The sequence below is a fragment of the Ursus arctos genome, unplaced genomic scaffold, assembly GCF_023065955.2.
Source record: "Ursus arctos isolate Adak ecotype North America unplaced genomic scaffold, UrsArc2.0 scaffold_22, whole genome shotgun sequence".
NCBI classification, from domain to species: domain Eukaryota; kingdom Metazoa; phylum Chordata; class Mammalia; order Carnivora; family Ursidae; genus Ursus; species Ursus arctos.
The window spans coordinates 10,380,868-10,395,341 of NW_026622897.1; the positions used below are offsets into that span (position 1 = coordinate 10,380,868).

At 48.1% G+C, this 14,474-nt stretch overlaps 1 protein-coding gene across 1 annotated transcript in view; it reads left to right on the forward strand.

Moving 5' to 3' along the window:
• The first annotated feature begins 6,683 nt into the window (after positions 1–6,683).
• The window catches only part of NNMT (nicotinamide N-methyltransferase), a 39,555-nt gene continuing 31,764 nt past the window's right edge, over positions 6,684–14,474 (forward strand). Inside the window, exon 1 of the mRNA XM_048217219.2 lies at positions 6,684–12,691. Coding sequence (XP_048073176.1) covers positions 12,670–12,691 — 22 coding nt within the window. The 5' untranslated portion in view covers positions 6,684–12,669. The remainder of the gene's footprint in view (positions 12,692–14,474) is intronic.

The window sequence follows — 14,474 nt, forward strand, 5'->3', positions numbered from 1 at the left end:
ACTTGCTGGAAACCTGGGCCCTAGAGCCTTTCCCAGGGCAGACCTTAGCCACACCCTCAGCTCCTTACATGACTCACACTGGGCAAGTCTGGGGAATACAGGCCAGACGCGGGCTTCCATGGGGTAGCGTCTGCCTGCTCTCCCATTCCGGGGACAGCAATGCCCATGGCCGAGCGGGCTAGCATCGCCTGCTTCTCTGAGTGCCCTCCAGTCCCATGAGGCAGATCTGGGCTCTGGCCTTGGGGCATGGCAGCATTCTGAAGAACAGATGGGCACCATCAGCATGCAGCATATGGACCCGTGGAATCAAGCGCCCAGGCTCGACTTCGATTTGAAATAGCAGGGTGCTGTGCTGGTCCCCCCACCCCAGGGACGAGGGGCGGTGGGGGTCTGGCAGAAAGAGCATGGGGTTCAGAGTCAAGAGGACCTGGGTCTAGGCCAGCTCTGCCATTCACTGTTTCACCTTGGCTGCAATTCAGAGCTGCTCCAAGGTCCCTTTTGTCAACTGTAAGATGGGGTACAGTACTGTCTGCTCCTTCTACCCTCAGGACAATCAGCTGGACGAAGGCGCACGAATCAGCCTTCCAAAAACTTGGTGCTATAAAAATGAAAATTATAAATGGGGGTGCAGGTTCAGGGATGGTATGGGAGGGGAGCCGATGGCCCAGACATTCATTTCCAGGGCAGGCGCCCCCCAGCCGGACCGGGAGCCGGGGTCTGGCATGGAGGAAGCCTCTGCTGGCATTGCTGGGACTCTGTCGCCACCCAGTGGGCACTGGCTGCCGGCGCTTCTGCTGCTTGGGCGGGTCTGCAAAGGGACTGGGAAGGGGTGTCCCGTTGTAAGCAGCTTTGGCTTCTTTGGGTCCCCTGCTCTACCAGGTTGGGCTGGATAAAGGGAGGATGTGGTCCAGACTCACATCAGAGAAAGAACGGCTTTAATTACTTGGGAGGAAGTTCAAATGGACTTTTCCAAGAAGGTCTCCTGAGTCAATATTTCCATCCTGACCCTTTTTGTCCTGCCTTTGCCCCCACTGACCAGTTGGCCACACCCAGTCCAACTCCTCCCATTCCCAAGAGGCTGGATTGGAAGGTGCTGTCAGCCAGTCCAAACCCCAGGCATCCATGGAGCCTCATCTTACCCTGAGGGAAGGTCAGCTTCGGTTGGAATCCAGCTCCTCAAAAGCTTCGCTACTGGGAGAAGCAGGCAGGCCAAGGGAGAGTTGTGTGATTTGCTGAGGGCCCGGGTCTGGCTCACTGAGGGTCTGAGAGGTGACAGCAGGAGGCTGCCTCTTGGCACCTCCAGCCATCTCGAATGAATGCAACTAACTGGTTTGGAAGACCCCCCCCCGCCCCGCCCCAATACTGGACTTCGGACTCTCTGACTCTCGCCACGTCTAAAGATCTTCAGCGCAAGGGATACATCGGGCTCCATATCACCTGTTAGCACTTCTTTAAAAAGCAGCATTTGACTTTGAGTTTCTCTGCCTAGCCGGGCGGTCTTCCGCTTAAGTGCACTTCTAGTGACACTGGGTGGTGGCAACGGGGAAGTGCATGCATGATGGTTACTCTGCGGAAGGTAAGGATTTTCCCTAATAAATCCCTCTCTGGGAAGGGAGGGAGTCACAGAATGGCAGGAGTGGGTAGGGAGTGTGTGTGTGTGTGTGTGTGTGTGTGTGTGTGTGTGTGTGTGTACGTGTATGTGTGGGGCGGGGGGAGGCCTGGACCTCACCAGTTTGACTTGATTAATATTCACCTTATTCTCAGAAATCTCTTGCCAATTAGCATCCCTCCCTTACACCCTATCCCAAGCAGCTGTACTTGACCTTTCCCTTAATTCCCCACAGCATGGCTGAGATCAGGCTGGAATATTTAAATTAGATTTCTCTGAAGTCTCAAGGACAACAAAAGAAAATAAGCACCAAGAACAACATAGCATTCGCCCAGCTCTCGGCCTGCTTGGCTTCGGGAGACAGGGGCCATCTTTAATCCTGCCACTGCCCCCACCCCAGAAGCCCCACAAAGACAGACCCGAAGGGACTGCGTGGTGAGTCCTCCTATCAAAGGTCAGCGCCTCCTCTTGGGCTCTGGGTGTTCTCCTCTCCGTCCTTCCAAGCTCTGCTCCTTCTTTCCCCTTCTCTCTGCTGCGTCCATTTCTCCCTCTCAACCAGATCATTCCCGTCAGCTTACACACATCTCCCAGTTTAACCAGCCTTTCCCTGATTCCACTGTCCCCTTACGTTGCCATCCGGACCCACCTCCTTCAAACAGCAAAAGTGCAGAGAGAGCTGTGTATAGACACCCCCTTCTTCGTTTTGCTGACGGTTTTTGATCCGAGTTTTATCTGTGTTACTCCATTGAAATTCTGTTGTCAAGCTCATCCGTGGCCCCGTCTTCCAAAGTGCAGTGGCTCCTGGGCTGTCCTCTTCCTACTTGCTGTCTCAGTAGCCTTCTGGCTACTACTGAGTAGTCCCTGGCTCCTTCTGGAAACACTCTCCCGGGTTCTCCCCTACCCCGCCGTCTCCTTGGCTCGCTCCCTCCTCCTCTGCTGAGCTCTGGGCGTCCTATCGGGTCTCTGAAGGCTTCCCCGAGCCCCTTACCTGTCTGTCCCCTTCCGCAGCTTTTAGGATGTGCAGCGACTCCCCCGTTTTCGTCGCCAGTCCTGAGTTTCCCGCTGCCTCTCCGGGAGGCCCTGTCACTTTCTTCACCTACCCAGAAGGAGCGGAGAGAGAGTTCGAAGGCGGCTGGCCTGCTTGAAAGGCCTTGGCCCAGAAAGGCCTACGTGTCTGTATCTCTCCGGCTCTCGGCCCCGGACTGTCCTCTGTCACACGGTCCCGTCCAGCTGCAAGGGAGACGGCAGACGCAGTCCGGCTCTGCTCAGCGGACAGAGAGATTGATTTTTGGTGAAAAGCTAGCAGTCTGCCCTTCTAGTCACCAAACACCGTGTAGACTCTTCTCCCCGCCCAGGGAGCATGCTCACCCCCCAAGGGGAATGACCACAAACTGCCCGCCGTCATTTGCATGTGTTTGACCTTCGGGGTCTCCGGGTGATGCCCCCCACCCCCCGCAGCTCTGTGAACTGCAAGCAGGCTACCTGGGTAGGTTTACGGCCCAAAGCGACGCAGGTCGTCCATCCCATGACATGTCAGAGCGTGTCGGGAGCCGCTTTCTGCTCTCAGCAGTTTTCTCTCCTTCTCCGCCTACATGGAGACCCTGTTTTCCTTGCAGTTCCGTGTGGCCGGGTGCCTGAGGCCCACCAGTCACTGTGGACGGGAGTCCTTTGCACCGCTGTCGGATGGCGGCTTTTAGGGGCAGGACACCCCGTGTTAGATTCCCAAGGTTGTCATGAGAAATCACAACTTGGTGGCTTAAACCAACAGAAATTTATCCTCTCGCAGTTGGGGAGGCCAGAAACCCGAAACCAAGGTGTTGGGAGGGCCTCATTCTCTCTGGAGACTCTAGGGGAGAATTCTTTCTTGTCTCTTGCAGCTCTGGGTGGCTCCTGTGTCCCCTGGCTTGTGGCGGCCCGTCTGCCTCTGTCTTCACATGGCCTTCTTTCCCGTGGGGACTGTCTCTTTTAAGGACACGATCGGTGGATTTAGGGCCCACCCTTATCCAGCATGATCTCACCTCAATCCTCACCTTCATCACACCTACAAAGATGTCATTTCCAAGTAAGGTCATGTTCCGAGGTCAGCGTGGATGAAAATTTTGGGGAAACAATGTCCAATCCACTTTGGGCCCCTGTTCAACAAAAATCCCCTTGGGCAGTGGGAAGAACGGAGCACAGGCAAGTCCCTGGTCCAGAACGATGGTGGAGGCCTGGGACATGGGTATCTGTGAAGACCCCCTGCCCTGGCAGTGGAGAAAGTTCTTTAATTAGACCTTGGATCTCCTGTCTTGGAAAAATGCCCTAGTCCACTGTTCTCTGAAGCTTTTGGGGAATCCTTTCTTGACTCTTGTCTGCCCTGGCCACATCCGAAGTGGGTCCTCGAATCTGGGCCTCCCTTAGGACCACACAATTTCACCACTAGCCTGATTCCCACTTGTACAAATTTGGGGGACTGAGTGTGGTTTTAAGCTCCCACAGTCCAAGGCTTTATTAGGCTGGGTTCATGGATTTCTGGCAATTCAGTTTCTTTAAATACAGCTTTCAGACCTGTGCTTCCAACCCATTCCTCATGCTAGTGACCACGCCGAAGGTTCTTTCCTAGACATAGTTGTCAAACATGCTTTTATTTTTACAATTCTTCTTATTAATTTTTCTCTCCCTCTACTCTGAGCTTCCTTGTCAGCTTCCCGCTGGCTACCTTGGGGCCGTCTGAAAGAGTCAGCTTGGGTGGGAAAGGCAACACTCTTAATTTGATGTTTGCCACAGAACCAAATCCCTTTATAAGAGGATTTTAAATAATGAGACTTCATTGCCCGAAGCCTTGTCCAGTTTTATTTCCTGTAATTTAGGGCACAGAGCAGTCGACTTACTAATATCCGAGGAAACACACACTTCTGGATCATTTCTTCTTGGAAACTTATCATTATTTCCCTGAATTCGTCCCTCGATAGTAGTATCTTGCTACCGACCTGGAGAACAACCGTCCCACGCTAACATTCTGCTTCTTTTCCCGCAGTTTCTTGGAGCTCCAGGCTCGGGATCCACTTGGTCTAACTTCCAGGTGATTGCAGGCAAGAATTTTCCTAAATGTATCATTCCTGCCGCCTGGGGGGCCCTTGTCCTTCCTAGCCCAGCTCTCCTTGCTGTTGCTGAAGGGCCTAAATAATTTGGCCACATCTACTTCTCTGATCCGTCTGCCTCCCTGCCTCCCATCTGCCCCCAGACAGGGCAGGACTTGCAGGACTTTGCTGTTCCCTCTGCCGAGAGCCCTCAGTTCCCTCAATCTTTGCCTAGTTCTTGAGTAACTCAGGTCTCAACTCAGAGATCAGCTCTTAGTGGGGTCTTCTCATACCATTCCATCTAAAGGTGGTTTTTTTCGGGGTGCCTGGGTGGCTCAGTGGTTAAGCGTCCAACTCTTGATTTTGGCTCAGGTCATGATCTCAGGGTCATGAGATCGAACCCACGCCAGGCTCCGCACCCGGCGAGGAGTCTGAGATTCTCTCTCCCTCTTCTCCTGCCCCTGCTACTGCACACATGTGCTCTCTCTCTAAAATAAATGAATCTCTTAAGATAAAATAAAAGTTGAATAAAAGTTGCTTTTTCATTGTATTTAGCACCATCTGACATTCTCTTCTTTATCTGTTTACTTGTCATGGTCCTTGTCTGGTTTCCTTTCCGCAGAGCCTCTTTGAGAGCCAGGGTCCCGTTGGTCTCCATCATTGTGACCCTGACCTGCCACACTATTATTATGAGAACAAATGCCACTACTTCCGTAACATGTGTGCCAGACGCACAATTTTAGTTCCTTGTTGAAAATTTGTTCTACTAAAATGTTTCCAAGATACACAAAAGTAGGATAATATGATGGACCTCCCTAAAACGTGTCGCCTGGATTCAACATTCAAGGTTTTACCACACTCACTTCATCTATCCTTCCTTCTTTATCTTTCATTTTGCTTTTGTTTCTATTGAAGTCTTTTAAAGAAAACTCATGGCATAATGTCATTCCCCCCTGCTACATATTTCATCTATGCATTTTTTAAATGAATTTTTCTGGTTTCGCTTCCGTGGCATTTATACACCTTCAGAGATTAGCAATGGTCCCTCAGTATCATCACTTAGTCCATGTTCCGATTTTTCTGATTGCCTCAAAACTAACTTTGTAGAATTGATCTGTTTGGATTAGGAGCCAAACTAGGACCACGCACTGCGTCTCTCAGATCTCCTCCCACCACGCTGTTGACTTGTTGAGAAAAGGGGTGATTACAGCTGACCCTCCAGCAACATGGGTTTGAACTGCACAGGTCCACTTGTAGCGATTTTCCCCCATAACTACAGTCCAGCTGTAAATGTATTTTCTCCTCCTTATGATTTTCTGACTTTATTGTGAGAACACAGTATATTATGCACGTAGCATACGAAATATGTGTTAATCAACAGTTCACGTTATCGGTGAGGCTTCCAGTCAACAGTAGGCTATCAGTAGGTAAGTTTGGGGGAGTCGAAAGTTCTATGCAGATTTTCAACTGTGCAGGGGCAGCACCCCTTAACCCCCATGTTGTTCAAGGGTCAACTGTATTATTAACAATAGAGTTGTAAGATAGTGGGGGCTGAGTAGTGGGAGCGAAGAAGACAAAACGGTCTGAGGAGATGTTGTGGAGGAGTCTTCTGGTCGACCCTGCCTTCCGTCCATGCAGTGGTGATGCCACTACCCTCTCTGAGGCATCAGGAGTTACGAGAGCACCAGTGGCCTTGCTCCCTCTTACAGGGTCTCTGGTGTGACAGCCGACAGAAACCCTCAGATTAGCTCATTGTATCTCTTGCTTTAGTCGCGTGCTCAGCCTCTCCCAGCTGGGCAGAACATGTGTACAATCCTCCTACTTTGTCACAAAAATTCCCTCTTTATCTTGCTTCCTCTGAAGCTTGTTAGGAGAGAGCCCCATACACGATGCTTCCCATGGTTCCCAGATCACCTGTGCGCCAAAACTCATGGGGTTTTGTTCGTTCGTTCATCCTTCCTTCCTTCCTCCCTCCCTCCCTTCCTTCCTCCCTTCCTCCTTCCCTCTCTCTTTCTTTTTTCTTTCTTCTTTCTTTCTTTCTTTCTTTCTTTCTTTCTTTCTTTCTTTCTTTTTCTCCTTCCTTCCTTCCTTCCTTCCTTCCTTCCTTCCTTCCTTCCTTTCTTTTTTTCTTTGGCTCCACACCCAACGTGGGGCTTGAACTCATGACCCTGACATTGTATGTTCTACCGACTGAGCCAGCCATGCACCCCTGTCCTGTTTCTGTAAAAACTACACTCAGACAGCTGGTTCCCTACCCCAGACTTTATGAATCAGAACTTGTGGGCATGTTCCCTGGGAATCTGTCATTTAAACCACTTTAAATGGCGTAGCTGATTCACAGACCTGCATTAAAAACCTTGCAGAATATGCCGATGGTATGAGTCCTAAGGCAAAGTGTGTAAAGGATTTCTTCCAGCAGAGTTACAATTCTTTTGGAGTCAGTCATCCCCCATCTTTTTTGCTTGTGCATGCTTTTCATGACAATTTTGCACACGTACCCCAGTATTTGTTTATGCCTTATGTTCATATACTACTGTACTACCGTAGTATGTATAAAACACACTAAAATAAGACAGTTTTAGAGATTTAACAAGTAAATAAAAATAGAAGTTCTAATATTCACTTCTTGCAGCCTGGCAGCTTTTTGGCATGTCCTGTGGACGACTGCTCTGGGATATTCTCAGACAATTGTCCTTTGCCTGAGGCTGCCCCAGAAAGTCCAGTATGAAGAGTTTCCAGCTCTCATGAAAAACTCCTTAATTGTATATAATTCTTTATCATAACCTCAAATCCTGCTTGAAGAGAGGTTTGTCTGGTTCACGTGGCCTGAATTTTTTCTCTACGATGTGACCAGGGGAACTTTTCCAAATTAGTTTGCTGAGCAAGAAAGCAGACACGTCCATTAGCAGTCCAGGTTGGGTTGGGCCCCAGCCCCCCATTCTTCTTGTGGTCCTCACGGATCTCTGGAGCTCAGGACATAAACATTCCTAATGAATGTATTTAAGGCTGCAGAGGGAGAAAAGACAGTTGAGGGCCTGGAGGAAGCAGAAGGCAAATTGAGGTAGGGAAGCCTAGAACTTGCCATTTCTAGGGCTCTTGGCTTCTTCCCAAAGATTTGAGTTTCCATCAGGTATCATTTTCCTTTAGCCTGAAAAGTGTCCTTTAGTATTTCATTTTTTTTTTTAAGATTTTATTTATTTATTTGACAGACAGAGAGACAGCCAGCGAGAGAGGGAACACAAGCGGGGGGAGTGGGAGAGGAAGAAGGAGGCTCATAGCAGAGGAGCCTGATGTGGGGCTCGATCCCATAACGCCGGGATCACGCCCTGAGCCGAAGGCAGACGCTTAACCGCTGTGCCACCCAGGCGCCCCTCCTTTAGTATTTCTTAGTGTGGGTTTGTTGGTAGTAAATTCTCTCAGCTTTCATTGATCTGAAAATGTCTTTCCTTCACGCTCATTTTTGAAGAGTATCTTTGGGGGTATGGAATTCTGGGTTGACAGTTATTTTTTGTTGTTTGTTTGTTTAGAGACTTAAGGATGTCATCCCTTATCTCTGGCCTCCACTGTTTCTGATGAGAACTCAGCCATTATTTGTGGCATTGTTCTCCTTGACAGACTACGTCATTTCTCTCCAGCTGCTTTCACGATTTTCGGACGCTGAACTGCATGATGGGCCGCGCTGTGACTTTCTCTGTTTCGGAGCTACCGGAGCTTTTTGGATCTGGAGGTTGGTGTGTTTTACCAAATTTGGGCAAGTTGTAACTTTTTTCTTCATATCTTTTTCCCTCCTTTTCTTCGGGGATTCTAATTAGCTATATGCTAGACAGCTTTGTATTTTCCCACAAGTTTCTGAGGCTCTGGGCATTTAATTTCAATCTTTGTTCTCTTTCTTCTTCAGACCGGATCATTTTTATGACTCTTGTCTTCTAGTTTATAGGCTCCAACTTCTGCCATCTCCAATCTGCTGTTTAATTCCTCACTTCACCATATTTTCAGTCTAGAATTTCTTTACACAAGTTTAGTTTCTCTGTCGAGACTCCCCATTTGTTGTTCACTAAGACCACATGTTTTCTGTAACTTCTTGAACACAGTCACTATAGCTGCCTTGAGGTCCTGGTCTGCTATTTCATCATGGAGATCACCTCAGAGTCTATTTCCACGGATACCTTTTGTTTTTAAGGGTAACATTCTTGGAATATTTAGGAAGTTTCTATCGTAGGCTAGATATTGTGGGTGATCTATTGGAAAGAGTCTGGATCATGTTTGCCTTTAAAAGTGTTGTGTTTTGATTTGGCAGGCAATCAATTTATCAGAGGATTTCCTCGTGCCTGTCATGCCTTCGTTTATGGCTTTGTTAGTGTGAATCTAAAGTAGCCTTTATTCTAGGGCATGAACCTTCTTCCCAAAACATACATTTTCCGGTATGGCAGCTGAATGCTGTACCACGAGGACCTCACTGCTCTGGCTGGAACGATCCATTAGTATCTCCATTCTGTGCTCAACTCCTTAGCAGCCCGTCTCTTATGAAGTCTCAACCTGTACCTATTCAGCCCAGTTCTCGAAGAAAGTGACAAGGAACCCTTGTATGGCTTGAATTGTGTTCCCCCCCAAAAGATACATTAAAGTTCAATCCCCCAATACTCTCAAACGAGACCTTTATTTGGAAATAGGGCTTTTAAAGAGGCGATTAAGTTAAAATGAGGTCATTGTCATGGGTCATAATCCAGTATAACCAGTGTCCTTCTAAGAAGGGGAAATTGGACACAGGAGAAAGCCATGTGAAGATGAAGGGAGAGATCAAGGGGATACATCTAGAAGCCAAGGAATGTCAAAGATTGACAGCAACCACCAGACATCAGGGGAGAGGCGTGGAACGGATTCTCACCCACAGCCCGCAGAAGAAACTAACGCTCTGACACCTTGATCTCAGACTTCTGGCCACCAGCACTGGGAGAGAGTAAGTTCGTGTGGTATGAGACCCCCAGTTTGTGGTACTCTGTCACCACAGCCCTAGCCAATGAATGCACACCCACGTAGGCTTTGCGGGCCCCCCAGGTGACTCTCCCTCCCTGGCGCCGGCCCTCCGAGTTCCATTTGGTCTACAGCTCCAAACCCTGATCTTTGCCTTCTCAGCTCAGCAGGACAGGTGGACTCTTCTTGGGTTCCACCTTTTTGTGCTGGAGTGAGGAAAGCATCCCCAGGCGGAGAGCTGGCGGAGGCTGGGCTCCCTTTCTGTGACTGAGGCTGTGAGCTGCCTGTTGTCCAATGCCTGAAGACAGCAGACTCACACATTTGGTCCAGTTCAGTAGTTTTTATGGCGAAAGGCAACTCTAGTATTTGTTACTCTACTATGAGTAACATAGTGAAGTTTCTAAATTTTTTGAGTTGTTTATTTTGAATAAATTATTTGAACTCATTCACTCTCTCGATGCCTCTATGAAGTAGATAGGTCATTAGCCTCATGCGTTCCAGATTAAAAAAGAGAGAGAGACTCCCCCCCCCAAAAGATTAAATAACTTGTCCAAGGATACATCTTATAAACGGTGGAGGGAGACGTTGAATCTAGGCAGTTTGACGGTAGAGTCCGTGCTCTTCGGTATTAACCTATGATCTTACATAACGAATGTACTTCGGATGAAGGAATAGACGGCTGTCTCTTCCACTTTGTTGCCCATTTACCTGACATTCCGCCTCCCCGGGAAAATCCCAACATCACATCAATCGAGTACGTTCACTTCTCTGCCACCCAGACTTTTAAGCGCTCTGGAGAAAATCACGCTGAACTTCTACCAAGACCGAACTCCTACCAACTTATCTGGGCCTTTGAAAATACCGAATACTTCTGTCTTTCCCTCATCTTTGCCTCCCATTGGCTGTTGGTTCTGCCCTGAATCTCAAACACCTGTACCTCCCTCCTCATTTTCAGGAAAAACACAATTTCCAGCTGTGAACTCTCAGATTCCCACTCATTTCTCTAAATTTGACTTGCATTGGCACCTATCCTTGCCTTTTGCTCTACTGTCAAAATATTTAGCGTTTCTCTCTTGTCTAAGGCATATCCACGCGTGGCTGCTCCTTGATGCCTTTCTTCCCCTTCCCCGGCAAGTGTTTGGAAGTGTTGTTTCGCTTCCCTGCATTCCTCATCACCCTCTCACCTCCAGTTCTCTCCCTCAACTCCAATCTGGCGTCTGTACTCATCCTCTGTTCATTTATCAATGTTGGCTTTCCTTTTCTTAATTTTATCCTTATGCTTTCTTTAAATGCATTTTTTAATCATTTTAACTTGTTGATCTGGATCCCTAATTTATTATTTTTTACTGTTCATTAATATCAATATTTAAGATCATGAATTTCCCACTGCTGTGTGTCTTGTAGATTCTCTTCTGTGGCACTGTTTTCTATATATTTTTAAATTTTTGTTTTCCTTTTCTCATTGATCCAAGAGTGTTTAAGAGAAAATTTAAAATTTTCTGTGTGGTAGAGTGTCTTTTTTCCCCCCGTGGTTTTGTAATGAATATCTGCTTTATTGCATTTTAATCAGAGTATTTTATTTTATATTATTTCTACTTTGGAGAAGTTTTATAATTTCTCTGTTGTTTTGTGTACAGTAAATTCTTGAGTATTCCATGGACAGCTTTAGCAAAAGGTATACTTTCTGTTTTCAGACTACAGAGCTCAATATATTAACTAAATTTATTAATTTTAGTTTTTAAATTTAATTTTAATTTTTCTCTATCCTTCTTTATTAAAGAAAAGGTGAACATAGGAAACCTATGCACTTTCCCTGAGTATGAGCTAGGAAGTGCTGAGACCTCAGACTTGTCCCTGGTCTCAATATGGTGCCAGAGGAGAAGAACTCTTACTGTGATTGCTTCACGGCCCAGAGCTTCCCGAGGAGTGGGAGAGTGATTTCCCTTACTCCCGAGTGGGGAATGGCAATGGGGCAGAGGGAGAGATACAGCCATGGAGCTTGCATAAAGGGGATGTTGTAAGTCTTGTTAATCAGTGATCTGGGACCACATTATGCAATGGCATTTTAGTAGGTGCCAGCAGCGTGGATCAAAGCCAGCTCCCCGCCAGCGCCGCATAAATCCCCCACTCGCGCCCCACACCCACGGCTGGTGGAGGAAGGATCCAAGTAGTTGAGGTTTTATGTCTACTACCCATTTGAATGGGACTTGAAGAAGAAATGCAGTTCAGTTATAGAACAAGTGTTTTTTGTGTGTTCATTCCACATCGATAGCTCCAGCTCAGAGCTTTCTGTGAATTCTAAAGTTATGTCCGGGTTAGATTAGGTTTTTCAGCCTCAGACTGAGCATGCTCAAAACTAAACCCATCTCTGCTCGTTGTCTCCTCTTCACCCTTCAACTAAAACCTGTTCTTCTTGTCTTCCCTAGTTTACTAAATCTTGTCCACACCCAATAAGTCGTCTGGGGCAGAAACCAGGTATTGTGTGACGGGGTATAGCTCAGAAAGTGCTAGAGATCAGAAACAAACTAAGGGATATCCACCCTGTTAGCAACCGTATATACTGGGGTTTCACAGGGGCATTACTTTAAAAACTGGGCATGCTTTAAAATAGTTTGAAAAACCACTGTAGGAGAGGATGCAATACAGTGGAGCAGAAGAGCCTAGAAACCCTTCCATACACGCCAAAGCCACTGAAAACCCTGAGGATTGGGGTAGGAGTAGAGAGTGGGGTCCACTGCTGGAGGAGGGAGCTGGAGAGGAGGATGGGAGTTGCTAAGTGTGGCAGAGGTGAATGACCAAAGGGAAGAGCATTCAGGGAACATTTTTCATTGGCTGTTCTGGTCTTTATCCAAGTATTTGAGGGCAGGCAAAGTGACTAAGCCTGAGCTCCATCAAGAAGGGCCCAGGGCATCAGACTGTCTGCTCCTTCCTGGACAAAGCTCACGATTCTCTATGGCTCTCTAAAAATCCACGGGGCTGGATGTCTACCAGACGTATTTTGAACCCACAGCCTACCTGGGCTACCTCAAGATGGGCCAGCGCCCCGTGGATGGTGAGCTCCTCCATTTCCTGCTAAAATGCTACACCACCACTTTTAAATCGGGAGCTGATCTCCTTGAACCCTGGAAGAGGTTTGTGGGAGGAAGGGCGGGCACGCAAATTTTAAATTAGATGCTGATCTTCTTCAACCCTAGAGCAAGTTTGGGGTGGGAGTGGGGGAGGGTGGCTGGACAGTTGGCAGGAACTTTGGACCTGGAGATAATGCGGAACTGCCCTATAGGCTGACTGTAAGTGTACTTGATGTATGGTACTAGGTAGGACGCCCTAAACCTTTCTGAGGTCTCTGGGTCAAGATTTTCTCCTCCCATAAATTCTAAGGGCTGTGGTCTTTGATGGTCCTGAGTAGCCCTGTCTTCTCCCTATCCCGGGCAAAAAGAAGCTGCAAGGGGCGTCAGAAAGTGTAGGAAGTCTCTTTCCAAATTCAGTGCAGGAAGCTTTCGCTCTCTGCATGATTACCACTGTGGCCCGTGAAAACATCACGGGTGGGTGCCTCTCAGATTTGCCCCTAGGGGAAGAATGGTGCTTGGCAGGCTGGACCATTAACATCGAATAATGGGTCTCTTTTCATGATTCACATGAAAAAGAAACATAACCCCATAGCTAGAATTTCCCTGATTAACAATATCCTGCTATCAAGTTTTCTGAAACCTTTGATGCTTGCGTCCATTTATCTGCCACTGTAGCCTACATGTAACACCAACAAAGGGGAAACAAAATGTGGCAGCAGGATCCAGGAGCAGATGAGCAGGCTTCGTTCAGTAGGGCGTCAGGACCCCTCGGTCCAGCCAGCTTTCTCTCCTTGCCACCTTGTTGTTTATCTTGGAAGCCCCTTGCCAGGGTCCAAACGCTACTGATAATTTGTGTTAACCCAGTCTCTCCGGAGAGAAGGCAAGATGGGAAGGCGAGACCAAGGGCTCTGTGGGCGGGCCTATATTCTCCTTCTAGTCTTGCGAAGAACGTTTCTGGGAATACAGGTGGTGCTCAAAGAATGTTTGCTGATTGGTCTTTGGAATGTTACGGCCGGTCTCAGTGGAGCCGTAGGACAGCTTAGTGGAGAGTGCTTGCCATAGGGAAACCAGAGTCCTCAGGAATGGGACCAGATTTCTCCTCTTAACACTCATTTACAGTGATTAATTGGCAGTTGAAATGAAAAGCTGGTTCTCTCCTAATTGCCCTCCCCCCACCCAAATTAAGCTCTCCTGCTCCTCACTTTCCCCTCCTACCGAACTCTCCAGGCTCAGTGCTGCTGGGACTGTGCGCGGGGTTGCCTAAAGCTGTTAGGGCAGCCAGAATTCCTCATGCTGCCGTTTCCATTCCCAAAGGGTCGACTCCCCGCAGCCTCGCCCGGTGGGAAAGAGAAAGGAGCCTCTGGGAAGCGTGGCCCTGAGAGCCGTGCTTTGGTGTGGGCGGCTTTTTATGTGTCTTTTCTGAAGCATGTGGACTGAAAGGAAAGCTCCTGATTGACACAGGCCCTGGACCCTGCATTTGCTAGCTCCTCTCCGCCTGTGAGCCTTGCAAGGAGATAATCGCCCCTACTACTCAGACAAGAACTGCCTCAAGCTGGAAAAGTGGCTGAAGATGATGCCAGGGGCGTTTGGTCCCCAGTGGTGAAATCTGTGTGTGAGCTTGAGCGGGACAGGTAAGGGCTTTCTTGTTTGCTTTGGGATAGCCATGATGAGAGCTTCACTTAGCTCCCAGAATTGAGAATTATTCATGGGGCTTGTGTAAAAGTGGCAAGGCAGGTGGAGAGTAAGAAGGAAGGAAGGCAGGGGGGT